This window comes from Anarhichas minor, unplaced genomic scaffold, assembly GCF_050575085.1.
Source record: "Anarhichas minor isolate MPS153535 unplaced genomic scaffold, ASM5057508v1 ptg000040l, whole genome shotgun sequence".
NCBI lineage: Eukaryota > Metazoa > Chordata > Actinopteri > Perciformes > Anarhichadidae > Anarhichas > Anarhichas minor.
The window spans coordinates 2,100,960-2,118,233 of record NW_027466486.1 but is presented as its reverse complement, the minus strand read 5'-3'; the positions used below and the strand labels follow the sequence as shown (position 1 = coordinate 2,118,233).

General features: G+C 44.2%; 1 protein-coding gene across 1 annotated transcript in view; it reads right to left on the bottom strand.

The window, feature by feature from the left end:
- Positions 1-1,223: 1,223 nt before the first annotated feature.
- The window catches only part of sos2 (son of sevenless homolog 2 (Drosophila)), a 30,297-nt gene continuing 14,246 nt past the window's right edge, over positions 1,224-17,274 (bottom strand). The window contains exons 6-23 of the mRNA XM_076108598.1: positions 16,743-16,886; positions 16,286-16,396; positions 12,038-12,136; positions 11,223-11,350; positions 10,349-11,004; positions 10,142-10,223; positions 9,849-9,971; positions 8,025-8,137; positions 7,700-7,922; positions 7,436-7,555; positions 7,178-7,340; positions 6,811-6,928; positions 6,504-6,676; positions 6,288-6,404; positions 5,609-5,867; positions 5,255-5,296; positions 4,974-5,077; positions 1,224-4,440 (exon numbers count right to left, since the gene is read on the bottom strand). Coding sequence (XP_075964713.1) covers positions 3,922-4,440; positions 4,974-5,077; positions 5,255-5,296; positions 5,609-5,867; positions 6,288-6,404; positions 6,504-6,676; positions 6,811-6,928; positions 7,178-7,340; positions 7,436-7,555; positions 7,700-7,922; positions 8,025-8,137; positions 9,849-9,971; positions 10,142-10,223; positions 10,349-11,004; positions 11,223-11,350; positions 12,038-12,136; positions 16,286-16,396; positions 16,743-16,886 — 3,294 coding nt within the window. The 3' untranslated portion in view covers positions 1,224-3,921. The remainder of the gene's footprint in view (positions 4,441-4,973; positions 5,078-5,254; positions 5,297-5,608; positions 5,868-6,287; positions 6,405-6,503; positions 6,677-6,810; positions 6,929-7,177; positions 7,341-7,435; positions 7,556-7,699; positions 7,923-8,024; positions 8,138-9,848; positions 9,972-10,141; positions 10,224-10,348; positions 11,005-11,222; positions 11,351-12,037; positions 12,137-16,285; positions 16,397-16,742; positions 16,887-17,274) is intronic.

The following is a 17,274-nucleotide window of genomic DNA, read 5'->3' as shown; positions in this document are numbered from 1 at the left end:
TGAGTTTCAACCCGAGTAGAGAAAACCTGAGGTAAGAGCCTTCATCAGGTGTGACAGAGCTGTTACTCAGATGTACAAGCCGCTTGTACTAAAACATGGAAACAAAACAAAATTCACACTTGCATTGGTGCAATGCAGACACAACATAAAGATAAAACAACTGGATTAATGAGATGAATGTACTTTTACCTGTTACCTCTCATCTCTTCAGACCAGGCCCGTCTCAGCAGAGAGGCAACCCTGCAGCAGGCCTGAGCGGTGGAGGATTGTGGGACGACAGTGAGGACAGCGAGGGTCCCTGCAGCACCGTCTGACCCAGAGACAAGAGGACTATCGACTAAAACTGTTGCACACTTAAACGTTGAGGTTACAAACGTGAGATTTCTTTGATGGAGACATTTTCTGCATGAATGACGACTATGAGACTCTGAAGTACGTCTTTGTTTACCGGTTAAGACGGTTTTATTTGGCTGTTTGGTTCTTCTGCGGATTAGCTATCGTTGTGTGGGATAAGAGAGATCAAAGAGCAACATTTATCTGAGAAACATGATCTCACTTTTGGCACAAAGGGTTGACTGAAGAATTTCCTCGCAGATTTACATTCGAAAAATGAAATATTCCAAAAGCATATTGTTTGTTTGTTTTAAACTGGAGGTGGTGATATATGATGACACAATGTCTAACGTTAAGAAAGCTGTTACTAATCAAATATTACATCATTTTAGTATACTTTAATATCCAATGAAAGCAGTCAAGAACCATTTTGGAACATATGCTTCTTTTACGTTCCGGTGGAGAGTTAACATCACTCTTGATTGTGTAGTAACACTTCTGCTCTATTAAATAACTAAATCAACCTCAGCACTTATTAACGTGTTGTATATAGTTTATGTAATGTGTCCAACAACAGATGTAAAAAAGGGCAATTGTTGTTTACACTTTGTATTTTCTCGAATATAAAAAAGGATATACGTGTTCATGGGTGAACAACATTTTGGATTTTGTCACCTTTGGACCGAGCCAGGCTAACATTATGCTAAGCTAACCAGATGCTAGTCTAGTCCAACAGACACACATGAAAGTGGTTGAGTTATTTTGAAGATCTAACTCTCCGAACAGAAAGCAAATACTTCTCAACCTACTCCTTTACAAATTCAATCAACAGAAGTTCATGCAAAAAAGCTGAATGTTCCGTAAAATTAAAAAAAGAGAGAAATGAGTAGTTCAGTACAAAATAAGACTGGGTGATTTATTAATCTCATGAAGACCATTAATACAAAGCAGTTAAAAGGCCACATACCATCAAATAAACCGACTGCTGGATCAAGCTGTTACAGTGCCACTGGAGGAAAACCAATCTGTTATTCGGTCAGGGCTGGGGTTAAACAAAAACAACTAAACAAACAAACATAGAAAACAGAAGAGACAAATTTGGCAAAATGAACCCCACCAATACTGGTTTGGGAAACTTGGGGAAATGGACAGAACACGAGTGAAGACAGTGAAGTGATTTGACTTCAGCTTCATCCTCCAACACTCCGCTTTTATCTCTAGTTTGATCGGAAGTTTAATCGTCCACAAAACACAGCAAGACCGAGAGGAGAAAGGGGCACGAGAGATTAGTTTGTTTGTTTAATTTCGTTGAAACCTCGTGGTCGTCAGACATCCTCAGGTGTTTGTGTCTGCAGACATCGTGTGGATGAACGAGGTGGTAGACTTGTGTTTTTTTTCCATCCTTATCCACGTAGAAAGTGAGTTTGAACAGTTGCATAGGACCATTGCATTTACAAACATGACCTATCAACAACTGTGGCTCTTCAACAGTACAGCCTAAAGTGCACAAAGTGTGTTTCTCTGAAAAAAATAAAAATGTCCCAATTCTTCACTCTGCTCAAATACTTGCAACTGAATATCGGTCTTTGTATATTCAACTGCAACTTTAATACAATCCCAACCGGTTTAATGAATGTTAGCATTAAAAAAAAAAATCTTTGAAAAGGAGAAAAAGGCAATTAGTAGGATGTAGAAAGTGAAACACACGTCTAAGTAAGTGCTTGGCATACTGAACTGTGTATTCTTTTCGTTGCTTTCAAACAGCTAAGGGGCAGGGAAGAAACAATGGCTTTCCTCAGTTAATACTCCCAGTGTCTCAACTGGAGATTGTCTGTAAGTGAGTTAGTGACAGTGACCTGTTTTTTTTTTTTTTTTGTTTTGTTTTTTTTATCCGACTGTAGCAGCATTGGATTATTAGGCAATATTCGACTGAACAGATGCGGATGAGGGTACAATACAACGGGGGGAAAAAAAACTTGCCACTTTATACAAATTATTTAGTTAGTGTATACATGTTATATATACACAGTATCCACAAACATGTACAATTTCATAGTGTATAGCTTTGTTCTAAACATTACATAGGCAACTTTATTTTTTTTAGCATTTTAGACACCATTTGCTTAAGTAGAAAATAAAATAAAAGGCACATCTGAGCATGATGCATGGATTATTTCAGTCTTTCAAAAGTGAAACAAAAATGTTTTCAAGCAGGAAAAAAAAGAAAGAAAGAGAGACAGAAAGAAGAAGTTGGGTTTGAAAAGTTCCTCTTTTTCATGGGCTTTTAGGCATTTGGAGCAGCCACTGGGGGGAGCTGACCCAGCTCTGGTAGGAGGTTGCGTGCTTCCAGTGCTGAGTTTGAATACCAATGAAGAAGAGTTGGTCATGGGGGGGGGGGGGGGGGGGGGGCTTTTGGAGAAGAGCACAGTGTCAAGACAGCAGCGCACGTCTGTTAGGGGATCGGTTAAGACATCAGCTGTGGAAGCGTTGGAGAGAGAACGTACAGCTCTCCCCGTCTTCGTCCTGGATCGGAGCCGCTTTGATATCGAGGCAGACCTCCCGCTGTGTCGCACACCGCTCAGGGATATTGTCAATAGTCTGATGGAAACCTGCTGACTTGGCCCAAACTCGATGTGCAAATGGAGTGTTTTCTCGGCTCTCGCTGTCCCATCCGGGCCGAGAGGACTGGAGCCTGGGGTCAGAGGTCACCGCTGTTGGATTTTTAAAAGGCAACAATTTTGTGGCTGCGGAGAGGCCTGTCTTCAGGTGTAAAAAAAAAAAAAAAAAAAGAAAAAAAAAAAAAAAAAAGTCAAGACAGTTTGACTCACGTCTATACAGTCACAGTGTACAGTTGAGATACAAGGTGGGGGATTCAGTGTCGCCTCTGCTATGCGTTTCTTTTAATGTCACATTTGTTTAAAAAAAAGAAAATCCCTTTTCCCCCTGCATAAAATAAGACTTTGGCAACTGTTTGTTTATCAGTTCGTAGGAAAAACATATCAATGGAAATGTTTGCTGCTCACAGCCACTGTGAAAGAGCTACGTCTGAGTGGATCATCGAGGAGGAGAGAGGTCTTAAAGATCTGTGAGCTGCAGCACGACTCCAGATCATGTCAATGCCCAAAGAAACAAAGCATGACATTAGACGCTACAAAGTCCAAGGCCCCCCCACATTCACCCCCACCCTGACAGAGGAGTGGGACGTGGGGTAAGTTAAGAGTGTGAGGGGTGAGAACTTTCATCAGGAGCAACAGTCCCGCTCCATGGAGAACAAAAAAACCACAAACACTCAAACTCCTTGTTGTTTATTAGCTGGCACACCGGTGAGGGTTTCTCATTGGCACAGAGGGTTTATGATGAAGGCGGAGCTACTGATCCCCTGAGAGGCACAGCGGGGGGTGCGATTGGTCGATGCGGAGGGCGGGTGGGTGGAGTTAAGAGTGTGTGGAGCAGTGTTATTCTTTCTGATCAGTAGCTTTGAGTCCACTGTGTCGTAGTTTGCAGGAGACAGTTTGAAGTTTGCATTTCAAGATAACCTCTTGGTGTTTAAAAAAAAAAAAAAAAAAAAAAAAAAAAAAAAAAGCAGACTCACTGGCTGCCGTCGGTGTTCTCCACCAATGAGAGGCCTTGTAGCGGCAGCGGCGGCGGCTGCAGCAGCAGCTCCCTTTTGTATGTCTTTGGTGGGAGTTTGGGGAGTTGTGGGCTGGAGTTGTGGCGTGGGGGCACAGGTGGAGCGGTGATGGGAACAGGAAGAGGGTACAGGCTGTTCTGGCTGGCGCTGAGCGGGCAGCTCCGCCTGGGGATGCGGGGCGACGGCGTGCTGGGCGGGGTGTTGGGGGAGCTGGGGGAGCTGCTGAAGTCCCAGTGGTATCGGCCCACGGGGGAAGGCTGCATGTTGAGGGGGTAGTTGATGAAGATCTCTGGGGGCCGCTGGGGCACCGGGGGAGGCGTGTCGGGCTGAGGGTCTCGGGGTGGCGGAGGAGGAGGGCTGGGCAGGGGGCCGTCCATGGGGGGGCCGTTGTAGACCAGCGGTCGAGGTTGGATCCGAGGCAGAGGAGGGGGCAGCCGGGGAGGGATGGCTGGGGGGCTGTCGGACCTGGAGCTCAGCTGAGACAGAGACACACGCAGATCAGAATGGTGTCAAAAGACGATTATATTAGGAAGAACTATTAAGCATTACTAAACAGAAGGTTAGAATATCGTGTACGGCAGTGGTTCCCATCCTGGGGGTTGTGACCCCCATGAGATAAACATGTAGTCCTTTATAGTAATCTAATTGCGTAATGTGTGAGCACAGGTGGTTTTCATTAACAGGATTCATTAAGACAGCGTGCAAGCCCTTTAACGGATATATATTTGAATAATTGTGAATCAAAACACAGCCTAAAATAAATCTTTACTCAAAGTTGTCACCTCAAGGAATTCTATTGTTATTTGCACTTACCACAAATATGTTCAACCCTATCAGACCGAGTTAAAACTGGAGCACGGGAACTTTAGTCTCCAGGCTTAATCAGCAAACTCGTTTGTCAAGGGCCTAAATGTAACGGACGTTCATTTATATGTAAAAGTGTCTGACTCCAGCTTTAAGGTGTCGTCATTATGGGTATAAATGGTGGGAAATGACGCTCCGCTCTTACTTTGGCTTCAGACATTGCGTCTTTCCTTCGTGGCGGCAGAGGAGGAGGCTTCAGCAGCTCCTCCCCGAGCTGGTGGAGGCTGCCGCAAGACACGGACTGGAACTCTGAGAAAAAGGAAAAGACACTCGTATACAGTACGGATAAGAGATCACGAACAGGCCCCGCTCACTGTCACAGCGCACTGATCACAAAGTGAGTGTAAGAGTGAATCATGGGATAGTCAGGCAGAAAGCAAATCAGGAATAAACGACTTCATTGACAACAGAAAAGCACACACTCACTTGAAGGCGGCAGAAGAACAGGAGCAAATATGGAGTTGCTACCTGTAAAATTTAAAGACGGAAAAGATGATTGATTTCCCAAGAAAGGTGCATGCTCCTACTCAGAAATAGGACTGTACACTTAGCCACAGTTAAAGTTTATTCTTTGCAATAATGAAAGTCAGTGGGACAAACTACTTCACTATCGTGCATGGAAGTCATGTAATGCGATCAATCTGGAAAACACTGTAAACTTATTTAGATAGTTACTGACTTTTATAGACATGTTGAGAAACTTTCCCTCTCATGACCAAATGCAAAAAAAACACTTCCCGATTTTCAAGAAGGGGAAGAAAAGACGTCAGCTGAACTCACCGCCATACGAGCTGCAGAAGTCGTGATCCATGAAGACCGAGCTGAGGTCGGAGGAGGCCGACTGCGGCGGGGTCGGCGTGTTCGGGGAGGTGGGCACCGAGGCCGACATCTCCGGCTCGGTCTCGGCGATACTCCGGAAGGTGATCTTATGCGGGGGCTCCCTCTCCAGGGGGACGGGGTGACTCTTCAGGGTGCCAGAGGTAGACGTTCGCACGGGCCGGATCCCCGGGGATTTCAGAGTGTACATGGTCTTCCTGGGCTGCAGGACGAGGAACAGAAAACTCATCAGCAACACAACAAACTCTCTTTCTCTGAAAGACAGAACCCGGTGCTTCTGGAAAATGTCTTCAAGAGATGTTTTACCTAAAATCATATGACTGACACCTAGAAAAACTTAATACTAAAGAAACAATCCGTAAGTGTGAGATCTGTGGATTATTTAGAGCAGTGGGACATTGTCCCTCGAAAGAGAAGTTGCTGTTGAATTCTTTAAGCTCATTGTTTTAAGCACCTGAAAACAAAATGACACCTTACCAATATGTTGTCCTACGGGTATGAATCCTGTCCAAGAACATTTTTCTTCACTTATCTGCAGTAAATGTGTATGTGGGACTAAAACAGAGCACCGAACTGAACCTCAAGACCTTCACTACTACAGAAAAACTGCAGTCACACTTACGAATCGAGGAGCCTGCCTGCAGTTCCGTGGCTCAATATCCAGAGACATTTTGAACAGGTAGTCGTAAAACTCCTTCTCGCTCCTGTTGCCCATCGGGTTCAGGTTCTCGAAGAACCTCTGTGCAACGACAACAACAACAACAACAAAAGAGACGTGTTTTGAGTTCAGGATCTGCGAAACACGTTGAAAGAGAAAACGATCAGAGTGAGCGCTCACCCTGATCTCGTGCTCCACCTTCAGACAGTAGGGCTGGTTCTGATACTGCTGGATCTCTCCTGTGATTTCAGCCACTTTCCTCCTCTTGCTGAAGTTGATCAGCTCCTTGCCGTGGCGTTTGAGGAAGTCTGGGTTGCCTTCCTCCGTCTTCAGGATGTTGGTTAAATAAATACCTGAGGATGAAGACGAGTTCGATGGTGTTCAGCAGAAGAATATAGGAATAAAGAAACTTGAAACTCCTACTGGGTTTAATATAAATAATGGCCCTTGGGTCATTTCATACATAAAAACACCATAACAGACTTACCAAAAAAAGGCACACAGGGTGGGTTTATTGACTTGAGTTTAGCCAAGTATTTCTTAAAGTGGTCCTGGCTCAGTTCCACAGCCTCTTCCAGGATTTTCTTTTTCCTCTCTGGTATTGCCTGTGGAGCAGGAGGGAGGAACAGTCCCATTAATGATGTTCTGAGGTTAGTATTGGGTTAAAATGCATGTCAGAACAATAAAGATCAGATATTTCTCAATAGCTAATTAAAAGATGAATAAAGCCAAATTACAGCATGTTTTAAATTAAAAAGAATGTAGCAACAAACATAAAGGCATCATTCAGAAGAAGGAAGAAACTATCTGATGAAGACAGTGTTTCTTCTGATTGCTTTCATGGCTTCACTCACCTCGAAGGTGTGGTCCAGCCTGTAGACTGGGACGGAGTTGATGGCACTGACCACCTCCAGCACGCCATTGAAGTTGTTGAGCTCCTGGAAAACCTGCAGAATCTCAATGACCCGCGATAACACCGCCACCCTCTCTTCCAGGTTCAACGTCTCGACAATGCACCTGGGAACGACACACACAGAGTTACACATTTCTTTGTCTTTCCAAGACTTTTCTGCATTTTATCGTGAATAAAACATTTGAATCCTTGGACTCACTTCTCGAACCACAGTGTGAGGTTGGTGGTGTGGCGGATCATGCGGAGCAAGTTCGGCGAGTTCTTCTCTTTGTCCTCTTTGGTCCAGACGCTGCCGACCAGCTCGGACGGCCGGACAGCTCTGTTGAGGAAGACAGTTTGTATTTTTTCCAGACAGCCAAGGAAACAACAATCTGATCCAAACCCGAATACGTTTGTACTTTCACTCTTTTTTGTGTAAACAAACTCATTCACTCTCTTCACTCTCCGTCCACGGCTCGGTCACCTGTACAGCTCTGACTCGAGCAGAGTCAGCTGCCGGGCGATCTCTATGGGATGAAGGGTCATGAGGTCAAAGGAGTCCACTTGGCCCGCTCTGCAGATGTGCCACTCGATGGGAGGAGGCGGGCTCTCGAAGGTGATGTTGTGGCTAACTCCATTTGACTGCGTCTGCAGCTTCCTCCTGATGATCTTATTGATCGACTCAACCCACTTTCTCATCGACTTGCCTAAAAAGAAGACACAATGTGTAAAACGCATGTTGCATGTCCACAACGCTTTAGCAAAGATATTTTAATGAGTTAATGTGTGAACACGTGTGTAGTTCTGACCTCTCAGCTGGATCTTGCTGGAGATGTACTCCTCTAATCGACTCCTCAGCTCTGGATCGTTCTCAAAGTCGTAGAAATGATGCTCGACCCACTGACGGAAAACGTTGAGAACCCTGCGAGACAAAAACATGTTCGCAGTATTCATTAATTATATGTATCGTCCTGCACACGAATGTCACACACTTCCAATTTAAAGTATTTGTAGGGAACCTAAGGACAACATGTTCACCAAGAACATTTTCACAAAATTACTGTTTTACCCTTTTTGCCTTTATTGGACAGACGGACAGGAAAGAGGGCAGAGATCCAACATGTCCTCGGCTGGAATGTGCACCATAAATGTTGCGGTCGTTAAAAACATTAACTTCATAATAAATGTCAAATATATACATTCGGACATTAGGAGCCGGGGATCAAACTGCCACAGCCACCCCACAACTGAGTGCCAAGGAGCTCTACCAACCACATCTTTATTTTAAATTAACCAAGAAATCCAAATAGTAGAGTAACTGACAGAGAGGTTGGTAGAATAGAGACATTTAGCAAACAGAGTCCTTCACTGAACCGGTTCTGGCTGCTGGCCAGTGTTTATTCTTCAGCCTGTCAGTTCACTTTTTTTAAAGAGTACTTAAAAATAGAAACAGCAGGAACATTTTGTTGGTGATGTAAAGTTCAAAAGCTGTGCCTGAAGAGGTATTTTCCTGTACTTTGAGTACACTGCTGGACCACATTGTAATGTTTATAACAATAGACCACCCAAACTCCAAGGACAGCTCCTTTCACTTTTGTCCCGATCTACGCTCAAATACTGAAGGATTATTATCATCAGTGTTTATAATGCATGTCTGTTCCCTAACGCAGACACTGCTGATGCAGAGTACATGTAGTATGCGTGACCAGAACACTTGTACATCACAATGTGCAACACTTGTGTTTGAACTGTTTCTATGACTAAAGTTTAAAGCTTTTTATTGCAGCTGCTCTTAACTGCAGCAGCGGCGCAGTCTGATACCGAGAAGCACGGCGTTTTTAAAATGGTACTTACGGGACTATTCCTGACTCTCTTACTCCTTATAAGGACACAGAGTCTAATTCAAAAGTAATTCTGTGGCTCGCTGAGAACGTTCAGGCCTTAACAGGAGAATGTGAAAGAGCCAAACAACAACAGGAGACAAAGACTCACGAAAGCTTTTGTGGCATTTTGTTTGAAAGGCCTTGCTGGGAAATAAAAAGAAAGCAGCTAAAGATAGAAGAACAACTTTCTACATTTCATCTACATGTTTAGAGACTCAAGGGAAAACAAAATTATGTAACCAATTGTATAACTCCACCTGTAAAATAAACCTTTTAAAACTTCAGAGATCATTTGACAAGTTGACCACCGCAGATTTAAGACGAGCCAATCAATAAACCCGTCTACATCATGCTCTAATGTTTTTAGGGTTATGGTGTTTATTTCTTTTGTATTTTTATTTAGTTTGCAGGAGTTATGGCATTTATTGGCAGAAATCGAATATAATATTCATAATAAAATGTTTTCATTAGTGCATAATTAACTGAAACTAAGAATCGTGTTTTTTTGCTTAGAATAAGGCGTTAATATCTAAATAAGGAGCCGGTCCTCGTCACAGAGTCAGCCGAGTTCCACCGCCATGTTTCTACAGTAGCCCAGAACGGACAAACCAAACACTGGCTCAAGTGAGCGGCTTTTGCATTTTTACGTTACCTAAAGGCCACCGTAGTTCTCCAACACACTTGTGAAACTGCGGTAATGTTAGCTGCCAAGTGCAAACCCGCGGTAAGGTCAGCCGTCGTCTGTCGTACCTGAGTTGGACCGGCTGCACGTATTCCTTCCGGAATCTCTGGAGCTCGGCCGCCATTGGCTGGTCGCCGTTCCAGAGAGCCTGTCGGTCCTCCTCAGTCGGTTCTGGCTCAGGGATCTCAATCCTGAGGAAAACAACAATCAGACATCTGCTATTCCAAGATGTCAGGGCACCCCACACCACCACATCGCTGAGAGATATATTCTCCAAAAGAAGACCGATGGATGCATTCATATCTGAACCATAAGAACAAACAGCCACAGCAATGAAAATAGCGCTGTGGTTAAATCGTACCTGTCTATCAGCAGGGTGAGGAGCTCTTGTGGTTTGCAGAATGATCGGTATGTTGTAAGAAACGTGCGCACAAAGTTAGGATCTACAAACAGATGAAAAGGATTAGATGAACAATAATCATCACAATGTATCTTCGCAAAAATAAAAGTTTGCAAAGTGAAAGATCTAAAATGTCTCTTAACTAGAAGATCTATTGCAGCAGCTTACCGGCATACATATGGTAGGTGAGCCTCTCTATAAGCTTGACCACTGTGCCGGCCTTAATGATGGGGATGCCCGTTTTGCTCTGCACTTTGTCCTCAAACACAATATTCTCCTCAGAGTCCTGGACGGCAAAGCGGTAAACCTCCGGGGAGGGCAGTCTTAGAGGATGCGCCTGCTCATCGTGCTGCAGCACCGTGTCCAACATGCGATCCAAAGTGGAGCGGTACTGCAGAGTCACCAGCCCGGCCATCCACGCCGCCTTCTCCTCTGCTGTCCGTGCACAGAAAACGGCACAGTTTTCATCCTTTCCTATCAGTTCAAAGGCGTGCCGCAGCTCCACCGAGTCCTCGCGGTCCACGATGCGGATCTTCCTCAGCACAAACTTCTCCTTCAGACGGTACTCCGCCCCGCTGCCCGAACCCGGGAGCCGCGAGCTCTGATTGGCCTTGCAACTTATCATCAGGCCGTCAAACAGGAAGTTGTGTCTCTCGTGCTTGGCGCCGGCTCGTGCAAGCGGCCCCTCCAGGATGAACTCGCTGCAGCACTGACCGATGTCTTTTCCCTCCCAGCCGTCGATGCTCTTCTGAATCTCGTTCATGCGTTTGATGGCGAGTTGTTTGCTACGAACCTGCCTGCTGTACAGGCGGTACATGGGCTCACTGTGAGGGACGAGAGAAAACCAAAGAGATCAACGCACAACATCAAACATTAAACCACTGATATATCACCTCCGACAGGGGGTCTGAGCCCCTGCAGCTGCTCGAAGCAGGTTTCAACTGTTTAACTGAGAACTACTTTCTGCCATTTGGTCAACAACATGTAGACAGAATGACTGAATGAATATGAATCATTATGAACGTTGGTAGAGGAGGCGTACCCAGGTTTACGGCGAGGCTGGTGCTTGGCATAGATGCGCTCCACGCTACACTGGAGATTAAGCAGCGCAGTGATCGCCTGTTTCAGACACTCTCGGTCATCTTGGTCTTGACTGCGCTCCTGAAGTTGCTGCAAAAAAATGCCAGAAAGCACACACATCAGATATGTTGCAGTATTTCATAATGCAGAATCTATGGATGTCATAGCAGGGCCTGCACAGGTCTTACTAATAATATCAATGACGGCATTGTGTTTAGCTGAGCCAACTTCAGAGTTGTGGTTTACAAAATGTCTTTCTGTGACAATAAATAGAGCCTTCTTTAATATCATCATTCACACCTCTGCTTATCTTGCAGTAACAAGTCAACTGTGAAAAACATTTACACAAAAGCTGCATAACAACACACATAAAATAAATAAAATATCAACAACATGTTGAAATACAGGAAGAAAAGAGTAAACTATGTAGCCGAAACTGAACTTAAATCCTTAGTCGACTTTTAGTCGGTCTTGTAAAACAGTGTTTCTCCACAAAGAATCACAAAAGCACCACTTTAAATGTTGTGTTTATCTGAGATGTGCTCATAAGTTATCGAACACGAAAAAGCATAAAAAACGACAAACTGACTTAAGAAATCTTAGTCGACAAAGACCAACACGACGGATTAGTCGACTAATGAAATAAGAGCCATATTATAGTGATATTTAGAGGATGTACAGAGACATAAGTTATAGCTAACGGCTAATCAAGCATCAAATATGCCACCATTGTTGGATCAGCAGCTTTGAATCTGGCGTGATGATGTCAGGACTCACCTGCAGCAGCTCAAAGTAGTGCATACAGTGGTATACTGGGACCATCATCAGCTGTGGGAGGACATACTGGACGGCTTCTTTGAAGCCTTCTGCAACTGACTGGAGACACAGAGACACAGACGTACTGTTAGTGACGGACATTATTGACAGATTTTAACCAACCAGCAAGCGACAGAGAGACTCAGTCCGCTAAGGGGGTCATGATTCCGGCTTGGCTAGTTTGTCAGCGGGATTACGGAGAAACCTTTGTCCGGATTTGAATGAAACCTGGTGGACGGGTGTAGAGTGGGCCGAGGAAAAACCCACTCAATTTTAGAAGGGATCCGAATCATGGATGTCATACACATTATGTTTCACTTCTGAAGCGGCCTTGGCGAGGTCTGCGCTCTGAGTGCCTAAGCTAACTAATGTTCCCATTTACAAATGTTATTGTGATTTATAAAAAAAATATTTAAAATAAGACTGTCACAATAATCGTGGCCAAAAGAATTCACAGTAACAATATCTGTAGAAAACTTGATCATGCTGTCAGTCAAAATCATCTTTAACTTTGTATATCGTGCGTTTTGTCTCTATTCATTACACTCAAAATATGAACGCAGGGCAGTAGAGGGAGAGAATGTAAACAAAACTGTATATATATATATATAAATAAATTATTTATTATTAGTATTTAGAGTCCAAAATCATTGATTCTCTCAGAAGCTGAAAACAAATGTCTTTTCTCATCCAAGATACAAACACAAAAAATACAAATTCACATGAAACTTTGAATGTTAAATCTCTGTGTTTGAACCTGTCTGACGCGTGTGTATTGTGGCCCCCGAAGAAGCCATTTTAAAAAGGTGTTTCTGGTTTTATTCACACGTTCACATCGTCCACCATGATGCTGTCAAAATACTGCACATGATAAGAGGACTGTGAAGACGAGGTTAACTAAAAAGCAGACGTTTCAGAACATAGATGAGGCTGAAGAGGCTGCAGGCTGACGAGTGATGGAGGGAGAAGCGGCTGACCGAGTAAAGGCTTCAGGGTAACCGGAGAGGAGGCCGTCACAGCATCCATTTAAACCTCCCGTTCCCCTGATAGACGACTCACAATCAATACGCTACTACTCAGACTCCACAGCAGCGGCCACGCCGTCTGTGCGGGGAGGAGATGAAGAGGCTCCGCGTGTGTGTGTGTGTGTGTGCACGGAAAATAAAAAGACATCAGCTGCCTGACGCACGCTGATGGGCAGCCGGGGGAACAATGACCTAAGTTTAGATCACGTTATTGATACGTCAGCATCCTGCAGCTTTACAAATGGCCCGCGAGCTTCAGAGCGGCACATTTAGATGCGTCACAATCAGCAGAATGTTTTTAGCTTGATTGGGTGCAATACTGGTACGATGCATTTTTAAAGTGTGCAACAAATCTCCTGATACACAAGTAAAGTAAGCATTTGCTTCAAACAGGCTGCGATTAACCGAAAATGCAGTTTACACAGGAAATAATATTTGAGGACGGTATTAATCTTCTCATCTAAACTCTCAAGAATCAGGATATTTCCAAAAACGTCCAACTATAGTTAGGATTGATTGAATACTGAATGAAAGAGTACACGTAGAAAGTACAACGTTAAAGTAAAGGTGGTGTTCTTTCAATTTGAAATAATCAAAACAATTGTGTTCCTCGAGATGGGAGAATATAGTGAAATCTAGATGTGATGCTAATGACATGCGAGTCACTTTGTTAGCTTAAGCTAAGCTGCTTTGTGTTGCGTTTTGTTCTGGAGGTTTTAACAGCTAACTTTGAGTTATTCTTGCCCAAAATGGTGTTTGTGTATAAACTGCGTTATGAGCCAATGTAGCTTCTTCTACACAACAATAATCTGCGTTAAGATCCAGAACTACACGGACATCTCAAAAGAGATCTCAGCTTAATGTGAAGGGCATCTGATGCGAGCAGGTAAAGTGGAAATAAAGTTGATATTGAGTTGGATGACGTGTTAAAACGAGTCTCTACAGGAGCACGCATCCTTGTGACGGCAGCCTAAATATAAACACACGGTGCAGCAAGAATACGGTACAGAAGGACGAGGAGAACACCATGTTCCCGTTTCACAGAGGCACAGGGCTGCTTGAACCCAAGTCGTGGGTCTCCTGCTGCCTTAATTCAGAGCTTATTTTCAACATGAAAAGCGCCTTGGGCCACCAGCCGCCGCCGCCGCCCCCCCCCCCCCACCCTACTTCCTCCTCCTCCTCCTCCTCCTCCTCCTCCCCATGAGAAAAATGGCCCGCAGTGTGGCTGCCTGTTCTATTTTTAAAAAGGCGATGTAATTTACCCACAATACCAGACGCTGCAGAGTGCAGGGGCTGAGTGCTCGACAGACACATCCATCTGACAGAGAACGGGGAGGGGAGGAAGTCGAGAAGGATGGAGTGAGGAAGATGAGGTACGTGCAAAGAGACAAAAGCTTGATGAGGCAGAGCAGAAGAGCCGATGATGATGATGATACTACCACCAGGGGATTCGATCTGCACTACAGCAAACCTGGTAGTATGGATGCATTTAGACCAGGTGCTGTGGAGGACAACGTACATGTGACGCTGGAGAGACGAGGAGACGGACAGCCGTCGGGTCAGAGATGAAACACAAAGTGAGAGAAGCTGAAATAAGACGAGCCAACGGTGCAGAAACACGGTCAGTTTGATGAAGAGGGTGGAAGGTGTGTGTGGGGTTAGAGGGGGGGAGGCTGGTGGAGACACACCATTACACCATCAGCCACTGAAACACACACACACACACACACACACACACTCTGGTGGTACTGCTTCTATCACGTTAATCCTTTAAGTGTTTCTTTAAAGAATAATGTATTTGGTCCTCTGAAATGGATTTCCCTCATAATGACATAATGCGAGTGAACCTTTGTTTTGTTGTAATGTTGTTTGAAGAACAACTTCGATTGGTGAGACAAAACAATGAATTAATCAACTAATCAATTCATCAGCTGTATCTAGAATAAATTAATACATATCGATGCTTCAAGACAATTCTATTGAGCCGACTGAGCCGACATGTCTACCTCGGGTTATACACCGTTGCGGCCTTCAAGAAAAATAGCGAGTGAAACAATGCAAGGTGTTTCTAAACGAATACAGCGGCGCTGCACAAATAAAGCTGTATTTTTAACTCCTGCGCCCTTTCCCCCACTCTCTTACAATGAGTACATGAAAATAAACAGTGGGTGTGGGCAATCAGAGCACAGTGCCATCAGTGTTGATCTAACTGGGGTTAGAATGGTGGTTCGAGGGTAAACACAGCGAGGCCTCAACCCGAGGTACAGTAGCGCTGCAGGACGGTCGGTCAGCAGCAGCGCTTGTGGCGTTGTATAGATGTACGGTACGTCTATCAACAAAAGATCTTCATGTCCATTCAAAATGGCAGGTTGGTGTTAACAACCTGGAGAGGAGCAGCAGAAAACCACCTCATACAGTGAACTCTGCTTCATGTGAACGGTCGGACTCGCTGGTCTTTCGGCCTGAGAAAACACCAGCAAAATATTTCGTCTTCAAAGGCTGCCGAGCTGCACCCCATTGAGCATAATTCAATGCTATTCTTGTGAAGAATGTCCAAATAAAACAATGCGGCGGCAGTGAATAAACTGTACACAGGACGCTGGATATGTCATGACATGCCCTCAAACGATATCGGGAGGAATTCCACCAGGTTCACTTCAAAGCCAAACAGGAACAAATATTCAAGCAGTGTTTGCTTGGCGGAAACGCATAAATGACCCACTTCACTGGTGCCTTCGTAGTTAAAAACAAACCTCCTTTTTCCTTCTCTTTTCAGGTTCATGGCATTTGTTCCTTTATAAGAAAGTTTACGTTTGAGAACGACAGGAAAGAGCGGGACACATAACGGCTAATGGCTGTGGATTTAAAGTCATAGCAGCCAAGTATTCAACAGAAGTGTTGAAAGAATTGAGAGTTTCTAGACATTTTCTTTAAAATATTTTATGTCTTGTTATTATTTTGATGATTTTTAAAAAAAATGTGACCAATTCTATATTATACTAATGCAGGATATGTGATTTACTTAAAGTAAAAATACTTTTAAGTACTTTTTAATACCTCTAGAAGGAAATCGACCAGCTAGACTACAGTTTACACCGTTGTTTAGTTTGATTGAATTTGAATAACTGAAATATTCAGTGCACATTAGCAAACATAACTTATCCCAGACGACCGAACATCTTACCTGGAAGTAGAGGCCGGCGGTTGACCGCGCCATCAGGTTGTTGAAGTGCTCGTGGAAATCCTTACTGAGGATATCCTGAGACAGGGTCTCGTAAGGGTCGAACGCCTGCTCCTACAGACGAGGACAGAATAACTCAACAGTCAACGTCTACTACACCCGACCGTGTTCTCACACTACGATGAGGATGCTCGGCTGATACGAGCTAATATCCCATGCGCAACATTAGCTTAAAGAGGTATTAGTTACTGAGCTGGTAGTTTACAGCAGTGAACATTTTGCGCTTAATGGAACGTAAACAGACTTCGGTGTCATTTTTTACTATCACAAATAAAATGTCAACCTGTGGAGTCCAAGCGTCTGTGAAATTTATAGACTTCACAATTCAGATAAAAACATTTGGCAACACACATCTGGAACTAATGCGTTTTAAGGTTTTTCAGGTCGGTGGGATTCATACCTCTGCTAGGTCTTCAAAGCAGCTGCCCACCAGCGGATGAGGGCTGCCATCAGCTGTCATCTCCACGGCATCCTCGATCAGTCCGAGCAGCTTCACCGTCAGCTCGTGGATGTCCAGGATGTTGCTGAAGATCACCTCCACGTCCTGCACAACAACAGGGAAGTTAATTAAAGGGTTGAGCGGTAGGACCCAATCCTTAAACCAGCTCGGAAAGTCTGCTGCCGGGAGAGGGATTAAGTACCCTACTTACCTCTTTCTCCTCTTAAAAAGGGGGAACTCCACCGAGTCTGTTTACAGGCTGATTTGAGTTGCATTGTGGGTAATGTAGGTGCCAGGATAACGAAAAAGACTACATCTCTTATCTGCTGCACTAACCTGCTTCATTGTCATGATCATATACATGATCAAGAAGTTGTTGTTCTAAAATGTTTAGTGCCCAATTTCAACAATTTGAATCGTTCTTCTCAGAGTCATTACTTTAGTGAGACGCTCACCAATCATTGTCTCCGATATCTATCTGAGAAGTCCATAA